Source organism: Nelumbo nucifera, chromosome 2 (genome assembly GCF_055504915.1).
Source record: "Nelumbo nucifera cultivar China Antique chromosome 2, China Antique-T2T, whole genome shotgun sequence".
NCBI lineage: Eukaryota > Viridiplantae > Streptophyta > Magnoliopsida > Proteales > Nelumbonaceae > Nelumbo > Nelumbo nucifera.
The window spans coordinates 39,345,373-39,360,158 of NC_142650.1; the positions used below are offsets into that span (position 1 = coordinate 39,345,373).

General features: G+C 32.8%; 1 protein-coding gene across 2 annotated transcripts; it reads right to left on the minus strand.

Annotated features, from left to right (window-relative positions):
* Positions 1 to 4,722: 4,722 nt before the first annotated feature.
* LOC104599157 (non-structural protein) lies at positions 4,723 to 7,902 on the minus strand. 2 transcript variants are annotated; one of them, XM_088898747.1, is made up of 7 exons: positions 7,663 to 7,902; positions 6,905 to 6,962; positions 6,515 to 6,820; positions 6,292 to 6,340; positions 6,116 to 6,210; positions 5,467 to 5,609; positions 4,723 to 4,940 (listed from the first exon to the last, which is right to left on the minus strand). In XM_088898747.1, exons 1-7 carry the CDS (start codon positions 7,773 to 7,775, stop codon positions 4,883 to 4,885), a joined length of 822 nt encoding a protein of 273 aa, XP_088754873.1. In that variant the 5' UTR covers positions 7,776 to 7,902; the 3' UTR covers positions 4,723 to 4,882. The 2 variants fall into 2 exon arrangements, with proteins under 2 accessions (XP_088754873.1, XP_010259868.1); XM_010261566.3 differs by having other exon boundaries at positions 5,476 to 5,609; positions 7,663 to 7,896.
* Between the last annotated feature and the right edge of the window lie 6,884 nt (positions 7,903 to 14,786).

Sequence of the window (14,786 nt, forward strand, 5' to 3'; positions counted from 1 at the left end):
TCCCTGCGATGTCCTCCCTCATCCCCTAAAACATTTTTGGAAGCAATGTAGTAGCAGAAAGCCGATCCATTTTTCTGTTTTGATCTCTTTAGGTAGTGATAGAGAAATCAGAGGAAAAGACAGAGGAAACCCAAAAGCGTGAAAAACAGGGGAACTAGTGGTGTATAGATTGGCTACAATGTCCTAGAGGAAACTCATTAAATCTACATGGATTTAAAGGAATACCCTTGGTTAATACATGTCATGCATTGGGAGATACAACCTGGGCTGTTTTATGCAAACAAGCAAAGTTTTCCATTGGCAGTTACCCATTCTTACAGATCTATTTATTGTCAAGTGAATACAAGATTAAACATTCTTTGTCAGCTTAACGTGAGTTCGTGCTTCAATGGGCGCTTCATGAGTCCGGTATATTATAGATTTAATGTTATGGCATTTTGAGAAAATTTTCTGTGAAGATATTAGTTGTTGTTCATGACATTTCAATTAGGGAATTCAATTGGGGCCGCAATAGCAAGAACAAAGGAATGTTTGGTGTATTGTACTTCTTCATTCTTCCTTTGATATCTCATACATTTTTTCCTTACGAAAAGTAGATGACACCTTAAGGAAATTTGCATCTTTTTATGTACCAATTAATAGCTAGTTAATGGTAGATACTAAATTGGCACATTTTGGAAGTTCAAGCACTGGATTGGCACATTTTGAAGTTCAGGGACCAAAGTAACACTAAGCCTAAAGTACAAGGTACTAATCTAGAATTTCCCCTAAACTTTACACAACAATTTGTAAATAAATCTCCAAGGTGAACCAACTCATATTCAATCCAAAGGTTCACGAAACCAGCATAATACTCCTAAATCGGTTTTCCCCCCTAAGCACAAGAAAATATATCTAATTCAATCTGATATTGCCTAGACATGTTTGATTGTTGGTACACCTTTTCAAGGTATTCAAACATGTCATGCACAATTTTAAGCCCCCTCATTGGAATAGCAACATCAATAGTGATAGATATGAGAATCCAAGATACAACTTATGCATTTTCTATTTTCCATTACTTTAACCCCTTGACATCACTAGAATCGAACATGACTATAGAGCCATCAATATAGCCCCACTTGCTCGAGTCCCATAATGAACAAAATATAGAAGGAACAATAGAAAACAAATAGTGCAATCATAAGAAGCAATCCAAAAGAATTGAAAGAGGAGAGTTAAAACCTCTTACAACCAGGAGAAGATGTTCGAAAGATAGAGAAATTAAGATCTGAAATCACATTCTAGAAAAGAAAAGTAGACAGTTGTCACTCAAGAGAGATAAACAGAACTCCTTCAGCACTTGTCTAAAGCCAGTGAAACTTTCAAAATATGAAAAATTGGGCTAAGCAACATTTCCTTTGAAGTTTTATCACAACCTAATGTCTTTTAAGAGAGATCTAATGAGATTTTTCTTGATGGTTGCGCAGAACAGAGAAAACTAGTTCTCAGATTGATCAAAACAGTCCAAAACCAATCACTGAAGTAAAGAGGGACAAATCGATCTGAATGTATTGAAAACAAATCAGAGAATAACCTGCTCTAATACCATGTTAACTTTAGAGAGACAAACATGAAAGAGAGAAGCAAGAAAACTCCAAGGTTGTTACAGTTGATCCAGTGTCAATCTAACCCAAAAAAGACATATCTATATTAAAAGATGAATAAACAAGATTATCCTTACAAGAGAAATAAAGTACAAAGCTATAAAAGGTTGTACACTAATATGCACGCATAATAATATACATACAAAGAAGGCAAAAGGACAAAACTGCTCATTCTCTTCTCTATAATGGTAACAACTTTCTCTATTGGATCTACAAAGAATGCACCAATTTAGGGATGAGCACAAAGAGGGTAGGGGTGATCATGGGCTGGGCCGAACTGGGCCCAGGCCGGGCTTTGCGCTTATGATAAGAGCTATAGCTTAGGCCTGGGGTTCTGGGCCTGAAACATAAGCCTTAGCCCAGGTCTATACGGGCCCGGGTCAAGCCGGGCCTGATTCTGGGCCAATGTCTTTCATGTATATAAAACATTACATATCTATAATATTTTGTATTAAATGACATAACATGCATATAAACTTATTTTATACATTATATAATATAAAATATTACATAAAATATAAATTATACATGTCAGGTTATAATATTTATATATAAAATATATAATATAATGTAAAATAACTTATATATATGTATACATTATAAACAAATTGTGTGAATTTAAATATATGCAGGCCGGATTGGTCTTGAAGTATTAAGCCCAATACCGGCCCTAAAATTTGCAGGCCTGATGTGGGCCCAGACCCGAGCCAGGCCTAAACACAAAACCCAGGCCCAAGCCCAAAATTTCTGGGCCAGGCCAGGCTGAAATGATCACCCTAAAAGAGGGTCTTCTTTTTTGTATCATGTCCAAAGTATTAACCTTCCTATGAAACACCCCCCCCCCCCAACAAAAAACTCCTATCTTGGCTGGAACAAACCGACACCAAACTTGCTTAACAAGGAAAATATGAGAGGAGAAGACCAACAAAGAGAGTTAAAAAAGGATGGACTAGAAAAGTTACCCTTAAGGTGAGGAATCCGAATCCCTTTATCTGTTTTAGAAGGATCGAAGCAAACGGAATCAAGAAGTTGTAATAACCCATTCAATTCAATTAATTCAATATCTCTTAGACCTCTCCAAAAACCAAAATCCCAATTCTGACCTAAAAAGTATAGGAGCAACGGAACCTGACACCCTCTTGTTTTTACACAAGGACACAAAATACAATGAAGGGAATAAATCCTTAAGAGCGTAAGAACCAACCCAGATATCCTCCCAAAATTTGACAGCATCCCCTAAACAGACATCAAAAGAAAGGATAGCCCATTAAGAGACACCTACATCCTAGCCAGAGTCCATTTTGCCATGAACACCAGTTATAACCATATGCCAAGTACTCTTGATTGTGAGAAATCTCAATGAAAAATCTCTTTTAAGGCATGAATTAAGAAAGTTCACCTACTGTAGATCCACAAGTCTTGCCATGCTCCAAAGAAGAGAGAAAATAGACTGGAAGAAGCTGAGTTGCTGATCGAAAAAAAAAAAAAAGAAAGATAGATGGGAAGAAGTTATGGAGGAGGGACAATTCATTATTGAAAGACAGAAGTAATAAAGCTACAGAGGAGAGATTTAAGTTTATGATGCTCAAAAATGTTTCATCTAACTTTCTCTTGATATTTTAGTAATTAAAGTTTCAACTATAAAGTTAAAATTGATCCATCACATAAGGATAAAGTTATTACATGTAGCTAAATCATAAGATTAGAATATATTAATATATAATGACCTAATACTTGAACACCCTAAAGCACCTAATATATGAATGAAGGTTCAATCTACACTCATGTTCTTCAACGTTAGGCCCAAGCTCAACTTGAAAATTGAAAAAGCCCAACTTTCTTGGTCTAGGCCAGTGTTAAGTGTAAGACGTGAAAAAGAAGAGTACAAAGGCCATTATTGACCAAGGCGCATGCCTTTTTGAAGAAATATGCAAATTAAAGAAAAAAGTTGAAAAAAATTGCAGAAAAATGTAAAAAATTCAAGAAAAAGAGTATAACAAAAATACTATTAATTAAAAAATCAAACTTTAATTTTAAACTAAATGTTTTAAAAAGCCTATAAGCTCAAAATTAAATATATAAAGATAACATATAAAACATATACAAAGTGAAAATACAAAAATAAAATAAAATATAGCATACAAAACATATTCAAGCATGTCTAACTTTTAATTTCAAATAGCTGATGTGATGTTAAACATCTTTAATTCCTCTATGAGTGGCCTTTGTACCAAGTTCCTTGAGACAAGCCTAAACAAGTCCATGTTAGGGTCATAAATTCTTAGTCCCTATAAAAAATGATTTTAAAATTTTAATTATATTATAAAATACTTTTTTTTTAGAATGAGTGAATGAACAATATTAGCAAATAGGAGATTCTTAGAGCCAATGAATTTAAGACCCAAACAAGGACTTGTTTGGGCTTGCTTGGCCAGGGGTCCGTAAATGGAACCCCCAACCCAACCGTCATACTTCAAAAAGAATAAAAAAGCACAAAATTTTGAAAAACCACATCCCCGAACTAAGGCACAAAGCACCTAAGGACCAAAAATCCAAGCCCAGTCCATGCAAAATTCCAAGCTAGGTTAGTTCAAGCTTTGGTTTAACATGCCCAAGTTGGATGCCTACAATTAAATGGCTCTCCCTATTATAAATTTATTGTATTTTTCCAAAAAAAAATTACAATTCAGTTCATTGTGAGATTAGGAGTGTGATCCCTGCCTTTTGTGTGTGTGCATTTGTGCTACTCATCGAAAATAAATCACATGGGTTCACATATAAACTTCATTCTTATGGAGGGTCATTGCATCAACAACCATTTTACCTGACATTTCATAAGCTCCAAATGGTCCCATTGGTCTTCAATTGCTCACTTTATCTCCAAGGAGAGACCAACAAATGATATGTGGAGAAAACCACAATATTGTCCCCATAACTATAAAGGTTCAATCCCTTCCTTCAATGGACACATTAATCTCTGGAGAAAATAACCCAATTATGACCAAAACGAACCATAGATACAACATATCTTCCATGTGAAATGTAAGTGACAAAGGATAACTAGACCCCATATCTATTTCCATATCAGAAGAAACCATAAATCTTTTTTGGGTAATTGTGTTACATACAATACAACTGAAAAGAACATGAAACATGTTTTCATTCTGGTATATTACATGGTAGTGCAGCAGGGAAAGGAAGAGACACAAGGAACAACTGAGCATACAAAGTTCCCACTACTCCTCTAATGGTGTTCTGGAAGCTAAGCCCTTGATTGTGTGTTTACACTGAAACCTGTAACAGAAAACTGAGTTGTCAATGCACCATCTTCAATGTCATTCAAAGAAAGGTGATTGAAATATTACTGTTAAATCATTAATAGATAAAGAAATGCAACAAGGAAATTTTTGAGGAGTTGACAGTTAAAATCTACAGAACAACTTGTCCAGTGACATCATACATGAGGCATTGATGGAGATAAATGATAGTAGTGCTGACAATTATGCTGAACTGGAGCCACAAACCTAAAGCACATCACCCATGATTTACTGGCTAATGGAAGATGGACAGACAGAGGTTTTGGAGGCCTTGGTTTTATACAAAATGTAAAAATAAATGAAATTAAAATGCTAAATGCCTCTGCAGGTATAAATCTGACTACACACTCACAGAGTATATGTCACCCTGACTTTCAGAAGCTATACAAGGGGAAAAGATTCTCATAAAGACACTCTTGGTGAACATGCAGTGGGGAAGGACTTACATATGTAGAGCAAAGAAGCATTTCTTTAACCAAAAGGTAAGAGTTGAAATAGCAAACCTTCCATACCAGATTAAATTGTTTCCAGTGGAATCTGGAATGCTAGTATAACTAGCAGTTTGAGAAGCTACAGGATCATTATGTGAAGCATCCATATCCTGATCATGAGTCCTACACCTGATGCATAATCTGAACGGTGATATCTGTAACAGAAAACACTTAGTTTAAACACTGACTTGCATATCCCTCCGGAGGTCAGAAAAATATAAACATAGAAGAAATACACACAGTATCACATGGTTAATACTTTTAGAGGACTGATTTTTTTATCAGAGAAATCTTATATGTTGGAATGAAACTACAGGTGGAAACATCAAGAAATAAGGATCTTCACTTTACTGTGCAACCCCCAAACATTATTACATCACGATACCTCCCGCTCCGCACCACCCAAAAGTCCCCCAAAACCCAAGGACTGGAAACATGCATAGCTAGAAGGAAGAATGCATAGCATTAGAAGAAAGTACAAGCCTACTACTATTTGAAACAAAAAGGATCAGTGCCTTTTTGATGCATCTGTAGTCCTGTTTAGGAAGAAAATGAAGAGGCAGGGTGAAAGTGGAAACATGAGTAGCTAAATGACAAGAAAAAATAGCATTACAAAAAAATGAAAAAGCTTACTACTATTTGCAATGCAAAGGATTGGTACCTTTTTGCTGTATCTGTAGTCCCGCTTAGGAAGAAAATGAAGAGGCAGACTGAAAGTTGAGGGAGCTTTAACCAAAAGAAATAGCTTCATGGGGCCTAGAAGAAGATTATGCATCACTTTTAGATTGACCTAATATAGCTCAACTTAAATCTGTTAAAGACTTGCTTAGCTAATACCTGCATAAGTACTGGATCCTGCACCCTTAGAAATCAGTGACCTAATAACCTGTACACAAACATCAAGTACTGATCTAAAAAACAAAACAATTTTGAATAAAATATAGAGAACGAAATGGTGAAACAGGATTGATGTAGCTGACCCAATATGGTTGGGATAAGGCTTGGACGATGATGATGATGTGAACCTAAACTGTAATTAAAAAGTTATGCCAAGGATAACCTTTCTTGAAAGCGTTTCTGCTGTTTTACTTTTGGAGAAATCATTCACACTTCCTTGAAAAGACTTTCCACATGAAAAGCACATCTCATAAACATATTTTGGCCGTAATGGACTAGCTCCAAGGATTAAAATGATTTCATGGATGTCAGGAATCTCATTAAGCATTAGTTGGATGGCAGTTTGGAGACTGAAGATGGAATTCATCAACTTTCCCAACTTCTTAATTCCCTGCTTCACCTCTCTCATATTTCCAATGTGCTTCCTTTGAGAAGAAGCTTTCACATTTGTTTGCGTTCGAACCAAGTCCTACAAATGATATGTCTTAGGATGCAGAAATCATAACCAGAAAACTGACAATGCAAAAGATCTAACTTCATTTAGTAGACCTACCAAACTTTTAAGTTCTTCTTGCAGTGTATCATATTCATGGCTAAGATCCTGCAAGATGCTACAGAACAGTAATTGATATTAAATCCCACTTCCAAACAATTAAAATCAGAAAACCAGCACCTCATTTTGACTTTAATTCAGGCTTGGCGAATTGATTATGTGTCGCTTTTATCAGCTTGATTTTCACGATTACATACGTAAGTTTTAGCTTAATGACCAAATATTCTATTATGCTTTTCCATGTGGTAGTAACCATTTGAATCTTGAAAATTACTTGTAGAAAAAATGCCAAATTGTCCTTGCAAAACTTAAGACAATTTGTTCGACAAATTGATTATACTAAGAAGGCATTTTTTTTTAATTTTCCAAAAGATACGAGTCCATGACTGAACTATGGGAGAAGAAAAAAATAACAATCAGATAAAACTAAATGAATATCTAGCTCATAAGGACATGGACAAAGAGAAACATGGGGTCAGAGACATTATGAAACTATAAATAATCAGTAATAATCGTTATGAACAGAGAGGAATAGAGATAGTTTGGCACAATCAAGTCTAAGATGGATCAAATCATTCTCAACTCGGCGAAAAGAGAATCATTCGAATAAAATAACGCTAATAAATCATACAAACAGAAACCAATAGAAAGACAAACCTCCAACTACAGTCAGATCTTTAACAGTGCCAACCGGTCTCGATGATTTATAAGAAGAGTTAGGGTTTCAACACGAAAAGAAAGTAACTTAGAGGACTTACGCCGGGATCTGTTGGTGCATGTAGAGGACAAAACCAACCATTTCTTTGACGACATGGAAGACCACCGATCTCTCCAAACTCTGTGCCGCTGTCTCAATCTCTATCGACTCCATTCCCTGCCCTCAGCCCCTCGCTCTCTTGCTTCGCCGGAGGTGTCTCTGTTAATCTGTTTCGTTCTCGATGCATTTCGAAACGGATTTAGGCGGGACAAAATGGCACGTGGTAATTTGTTGTTCGATGCACGTGGTTTTATGGGAAAGGGGATGGGCTACCCTCTATTGTGTAGCCCCATGAAGCGGTAAAAAATAAACTTTCTAAACAGGAATTTTTTTTGGGAAATTGTTTAAAATTGTTTTCAGTATTTCTCTTAAATTCATCACAATTTTTTAAAATGTCTAAAGTCACCATGTCAGTAACTTGACATTAAACAAATTAACGGGTGTTAATATATTACGATTTTAACCTTCATAGAAAAATATAAAATATATACATATATTTTAATAATTAGACATGAAAAATAGGAAATAGTTCAAAAAATATATTTTCAAATATAAAATACATAAAAACACAGGAATTTCAAAAAATATAAAAATTTATTTTCAAATTATAGAAACTATAGAAATTGAAAAACAAAATCAGATAATAAAAATTGTAGAAAAAACACCAAAAAGTATAGAAAAACACAGAAATTGCAAATAAATAACAAAAAAAATATAGGAAAATTTATAGATTGTAGAAAATAGAAAAATATAAAAAAACATTGGAAATTATAAAAAAACACTAAAAATACATAAAAACATGAAAATTGGAAATTGAAAACAACCCTTTTCCTCTAACTCGCCATCCAAGGGTAATTTGGTCATGAAAATTGTTATTTATGCTGATGTGGACACCTCTATTAAGAAGCATTACGGTGCACTAACGGAAGGTAAGTTTTGGAAAATAAAAACTTATTGACATGGTAAGTTTTAGACATTTTGAAACATTGTGGTGAGTTCAAGAGAAATGCTGAAAACTCATGGTGAGTTTTAGATAATTTCCCTTTTTTTTATTGTGTACTCATTCTAAGAGGGAACCTAGAAAACATAAGCTCGCTTAGGGGTGCAAATGGATATGATCTGATCCAAGATCAATCCTATTTGGTCGAATTTGGATCACCCTTGTTCGGATCTTTGGATCGGATTGGATAATATGATTCGATCAAAAATTGGATCCGATTCGGATCACCCTCCTATCTGATTCAAGAAGATCCCATCCGATATATTATATATTTATAACTATAAATATATATAATACATATATGCTATTTATTTACTTATAAATATATTTTTATTAATTTGTTATATTATTTATTTTTTATAAAAGAGCAAATTTCCTAAACTACCCCTACTGTTTACGAAATTGACTAACTATATCCTTATTGTTTACATATTGTCTTTAAACTATCATTAAGTTTTCTAACAATTTCCAAACACCTCCCTTACTGTTAATCAACCGTCATACACCATTTGCATGTGATATCACAAAAGTCTATTTGGTAAGAAGTTAAATTTGTTAGTGCAAAACTAACCCAATTTTGCAATTTATATGAACCGTTTTACACTCTACATATTTGCATTCACACTTATTTGCATCGTTTCCAAACACAGCCTAAGGAATAACCTGACACTAGAAAAAGGTTTTGTATATGTACAACACAAGGATATCGGTAAACTCATCATGAATGGTTTTGTTATACATGTTACAACAAATATGGGGAAGAAATGGATGAAATAAATTAGCTTTAATGGAAACGAGAAAAGCTTATGTTACAGCAATTGGAGAGGCTCTTGGAACAAACCTCTTGAAATTCAATTAACTCAAAAAGGAATACAAAAATGTTTTACAGTGATAAATCAGATCCAAAATAAATTAGGACAGCAATGGAAGAATTAACCTCTTGGAAGGGAGAGGCTCTGGCTCTTGGTTGTGGTGATCTTGGAAATGATTGCAACAACAAATCCTCTGGTTCTGGTGTGAAGGTCTCTAGCTTTTGCAATAATAAGGAAGAAGAAAGGAGTTAGAGAGAGAGAGAGAGAGTTGAGCGGTTGCAACAGCCTTAGGCAGTCAGTAGGAATTTGGATTAGCTGAACGCTTTAACTGTTTAGCAAGCTGTGGAACCAATGATGAAGTTCCACGCCAATAATAAATCCATAGGCCCCACTATCAGCTAAAGAGTTCAGATAAACCTTGCTTGGTCAGTAGCAGGGGTGGAACATAAGGGTGAGGGGGAAGGGAGTTTTGGGCAAACAAACAAACCAAATTTCATTTTGTTTTGGAGTCTAGACTAGCATTAACATTAGGGGTGGCAATTTTCCCCATAAAACTAGTCGTACCCTGAATGGGGTGGGTTTTTCACGATTTTAAACAAGGATGGGGCAGGTTAGGGAAAATATTTTTGCCCCAAACAAGAGACAAGGTGGGGACCTAGTTTGCATAGAATTCCCAAACCCAGTGGTAAACTATTAAAATATTCCTAGATAGGTTTAATATTAATTTCTGAAGTACATCTAAATTTTCCCCAAATTATTAACAACGCTAGAATCCCATAATTCCATTTTTATAATACCCCCAATTTACCATAATCCAATTCTTAAAATACTCCAAACTCCCACAATCCTATTTTTAAAATAGCTCGAAATTACATGCATGTTTAGGTGATTGCATCAAAATGAGAAAAATTCAACGATGGAACTCCATCGCCTATGGGGAATGAGTGCCCTGCCCTGAACCCATCTATTGTCATTCCTAATAAACATCTAGACCCGGTAAAATTTGGGCTTGAAATGATGGAGCAACAGTAACACGGCTGCTCTCTGTTGGGTGGTACAGGAAATGAAATCCTCTGTACTTTGGTCCAGAGGGTGCAAGTTCAGCCCCAAACACCCGTCTGTTGTCATTCCTAGTAAACATCTGAACTCAGTGAAATTTGGGCTTGAAATGATGGAGCGACACGACACGGCTGCTCTCTGTTAGGTGGTACAGGAAATCCTCTGTACTTTGGTCCAGAGGGTGCAAGTTCAGCCCCAAACACCCGTCTGTTGTCATTCCTAGTAAACATCTGAACTCAGTAAAATTTGGGCTTGAAATGATGGAGCGACACAACATGGCTGTTCTCTGTTGGGTGGTACAGGAAATCCTCTGTACTTTGGTCCAGAGGGTACAAGTTCAGCCCCAAACATGTTGAGATCAACTACCATTTTGTAACGGGTCTGGTGCGTTGTCAACTGTTGAATGTCAAATTTATCTCCACTTCAGATAACTGGTGTCGTTACTAATAAGAGACTCTCCAAATAGAAGTTTATGACTTTCTCACAAATTCAGTTTGTCTTGTCTTGAGTTTGAAGGGGGCTGTAAGGGCTCATAATACTGATCACGAAAAAGACGCTATGAATCATGGTTTTTGAACCGCCGTTGATCTAGATGGTTAGACCGTTTAATCTGGGAATCGTTCAGCCAATTGGTTCTATTTTACCTCAAATCTGGTCTTCGACCAAAAATTATTGACCTGAGCAGTTGAACCATCAACCTATTCAACAGTTTTTTGGTTGTTTTTAAATTTTAATTATTTTAATTATTTTTATATTTTTAATTTATTTTATTAAAATGGGCCATTCGTTTGAACTGGACAGTTGAACCATTGACCCAGAAACCGGTGGCCAAAACGGTTTTGATTTCAAGTAGTTTTTTTAAAACATTGCTATGAATAGGAGACAAAGAAGTTTTAAATGGTTATACACAGTATTTTATGCGACTTGTGGAGGTTTTAATATCTCTAGTGCATTTGTATTGTTCATGTATCTCTCGTGTATTTGTATCATTCACTATTTGATGTTTAAATGAACATTTGGGTAAATTGTTGAAACCTCCCTTAAAGTTTGCTAATTCCAATCACTTTGCTTGAACCTTTTGAAACAGTTGCAAGTAGACCTCACTTGTATGTGTGGCATGTTAATGGTCCAACCATTTGGATTAAGTGGGTCAACCAATGATGTCAAGATTAAATAATAAAAATTAAAAGTAGATATAAAATACAAAATGATTATAAAAAAGTTCAGAAAGTTGTAAAAAAAATTGACACATATCTAATATTATATATTCATCATATTAAACAAATATAAGTGTGATAAATAAGATTTTTTTAATTAATGATAGAAATGGAACAAAATATTATTCTGCCAAAAAAAGATTTGTTTTCTCTTTTAAGTGAAATGGATTCACACAGGATATCATAACTAAATAATAAAGTTCAAAATAGATAGAAATGGAAAAAGCATAAAGAAAATACAAAAAAAAATGTAAAACAAATTTTGGTACATCTTTAATACTAGTAATTAAGCACATGCATTGCACGCAAAAAATTTTTCTTCATATTAATTATTTGAATTTTAGATATACCATAGTTGACTCCATAACCGTACCCACATCTACCCACAACACACTACCCGTATGCATTAGGAACATCTCCTCGTGCATAATACTATGCAAGAGTATGAGATGTTTTCCATGTGCGGTTGCAATGTTATGTGTGTAGATGTGGGTAGAGTTCTTGTGGGTAGGAGATCTGGGCTCATCATAGTTAATACAGAAAACGAAAATTAACAAAAATAATAGTATGATTAAAAATAAATTTAAATGTAGTAAATGTGCAAGTGCATTGCATGTGGAAATTTTAAATTATGATAACAATAATTATTATTATACTTTTTATTCCATTTCTGTCATAAATAAAAATAATTTTTATTTAATATGAAGAGTATATAACATTAGAAATGTTCCCAAATGTTTTTGGCACAATTCTCTACTTTATCATTTTGTGTTCAAATGTTTTAAAATATTTATTATTCAATCATGGCATTTCTTTGAAAAGTTGGATTATTTACCCATCATCTAGATAAGAAAAATTTTTGTTTTTGGATCAGTTTTAAGTTATATATTCCATCTACATTATATATGTGTGTGTGTGTGCTCAAAATTTTCTCTATTTTTTACTTTTTCTGTTTTTTTTTTGTATTTTCTATTTTTACATAACAGATATGTACCCAATATTTCATTTCTAGGTTATTTTAAATTTATCATTCCATTTTGATCATTAAAAATAATCTTACATTCCATATTTATTTTTGTTTTATATAATGAATATATAGTATTAGGGATATGCCAATTTTTTTTGTATTATATATTTTATTTATTTTAATTTTTATTATTTAATTATGGCATTATTCATTAACCCATTTGATTGAATTGCTTACCCATCACCGGAAGGAAAGAAAATGGTTTTGTTTTCAAATTACTTTTCAAAATCTTTATTTTTATACTATTAAAATTAAAATTGTAGATTTAATTAATAGAATTTAATGATGAGATAAATACATCTTAAAAATAGGTTTTAATGAGAGAATATACCTTAGATATGATACTTAATGAGAGAGAATATGAAAATAATTTTATTTCCAATTGGTTCTAAATTTTACATTCCATTTCCATTATTAATAAAAACATTTATTATTTATCATACTTATTATTGTTCAATATGCCGAATATATGATATTAAAAATGTTTCAATTTTTTTAATTTCTATATATTTTTATATTTTATCTATTCTTAAATTTTATTATTTAATTGTGGCAACATGGATTGATCCATTTGACCCAAAATGGTATAATTTCTTACCTCCACCTAAATGAAAACAATATTTTTAGGTAGATTTTAAAAGTATAATTTATTTATGTTATTACGATTATTAATTTATTATGTATAGATTTAATTAATAGAATTTAATAACAAGTAAAAATGCCTTAAAATATATGATTGAATGAAGGTGAATGCAAATTAATATCTTAAATATCAGATTTAATGAGAAGGAATTGAATGCATTGAATATCTTAAAATAACATCTTTTCAACTCATTTAATATCAATAACCAATTACCCTATTTACCCTCATTTTTATCAATAAATTTAAATATAGAGGACCAAATTTTGTCCTCAAAAATTTGCAGAAATATTCTTGACCCTATTTGTGATTTTTAAAGTAGTATAGATTATATATTCATCATATTGAACAAAAATAAGTATGATAAGAAAAAAAAATTATTAACAACGGAAATAAAATAAAAAAATTAAAACTCACACATAGATGAGACTGATAGGGAGAAGGGTCACTAATTCAACCACATAGATTAATGGGTTAATCCATGATATCATAATTAAATAATAAAAAATAAAAACAGATAAAAATTCCAAAATTTATAAAAAAAAGCGTAAAAGCTTAGAAAAAAATTTGCAGACATTTCTAATATTATATATTCATTATATTAAACAAAAAAGTTATGATAAACAAGAATTACTTTTATTATTATGAAAATGAACTCAAAATTAAAAATCAACCCAAAGATTAAACATTTTTCAGTATTAGTTATTAGTCAATGGTTCAAGCATTTGAGTCAAATGGGTAAACTCATGATGTCATAATTACATAATAAAGCTTTAAAAATAGAAAAATATAAAAAGTTTATAGGAAAATTTGGAGACATTATTAAACAAAAGTAATTATAATAAAAAATATGAGTTGTCTTTATTAATGATGTAATATTGTATATTTGTTAACAACTTTTAACAAACATTTTCTTAGATGCAAAGGAAATAGGTCTACCAATACACCATGTTGAATCACTTTTCTTTGTTACATGGATTCTAAAAGGACATTATTATTATTATTATTATTAATGTCATGTGATGAAAGAGAGAAGTGAATAGAGTTACATTGTCATGTGACCAAGAAGTTTTAAAATAAATAAATAAATAAAAGCTTCCTCTGTAGGCCTTATCTCTGGACCTGATAATTATTAATTTAACTTGCAAGTTAACCTCAATTTAAGACGCATTGATCAAACTGTACGAATGTCTCTCTCTATTGCTTTGACCCTTGACCAATTAATAACCCCCCATACTTACGCCCTTCTTCTTTATTGCAACTTGGCCACGTTATTCACTTAATCACTTTTAAGTTTTAATTGTAAAATACATTTTTCTATATTAATTTTATTATGGCATCCCCTGAGATTTAGATGAGCACACATACAT

Bases quoted from the DNA above. Each gene is read 5' to 3' on its own strand.
- LOC104599157 (XM_088898747.1), bottom strand. From the start codon at position 7,775: ATGGAGTCGATAGAGATTGAGACAGCGGCACAGAGTTTGGAGAGATCG. The intron at 6,963-7,662 runs GTAAGTCCTCTA...ACTGTTCTGTAG, and splicing joins ATGCACCAACAGATCCCGGC to CATCTTGCAGGATCTTAGCC. The intron at 6,341-6,514 runs GTTATCCTTGGC...GTTTGTGTACAG, and splicing joins CAGAAACGCTTTCAAGAAAG to GTTATTAGGTCACTGATTTC.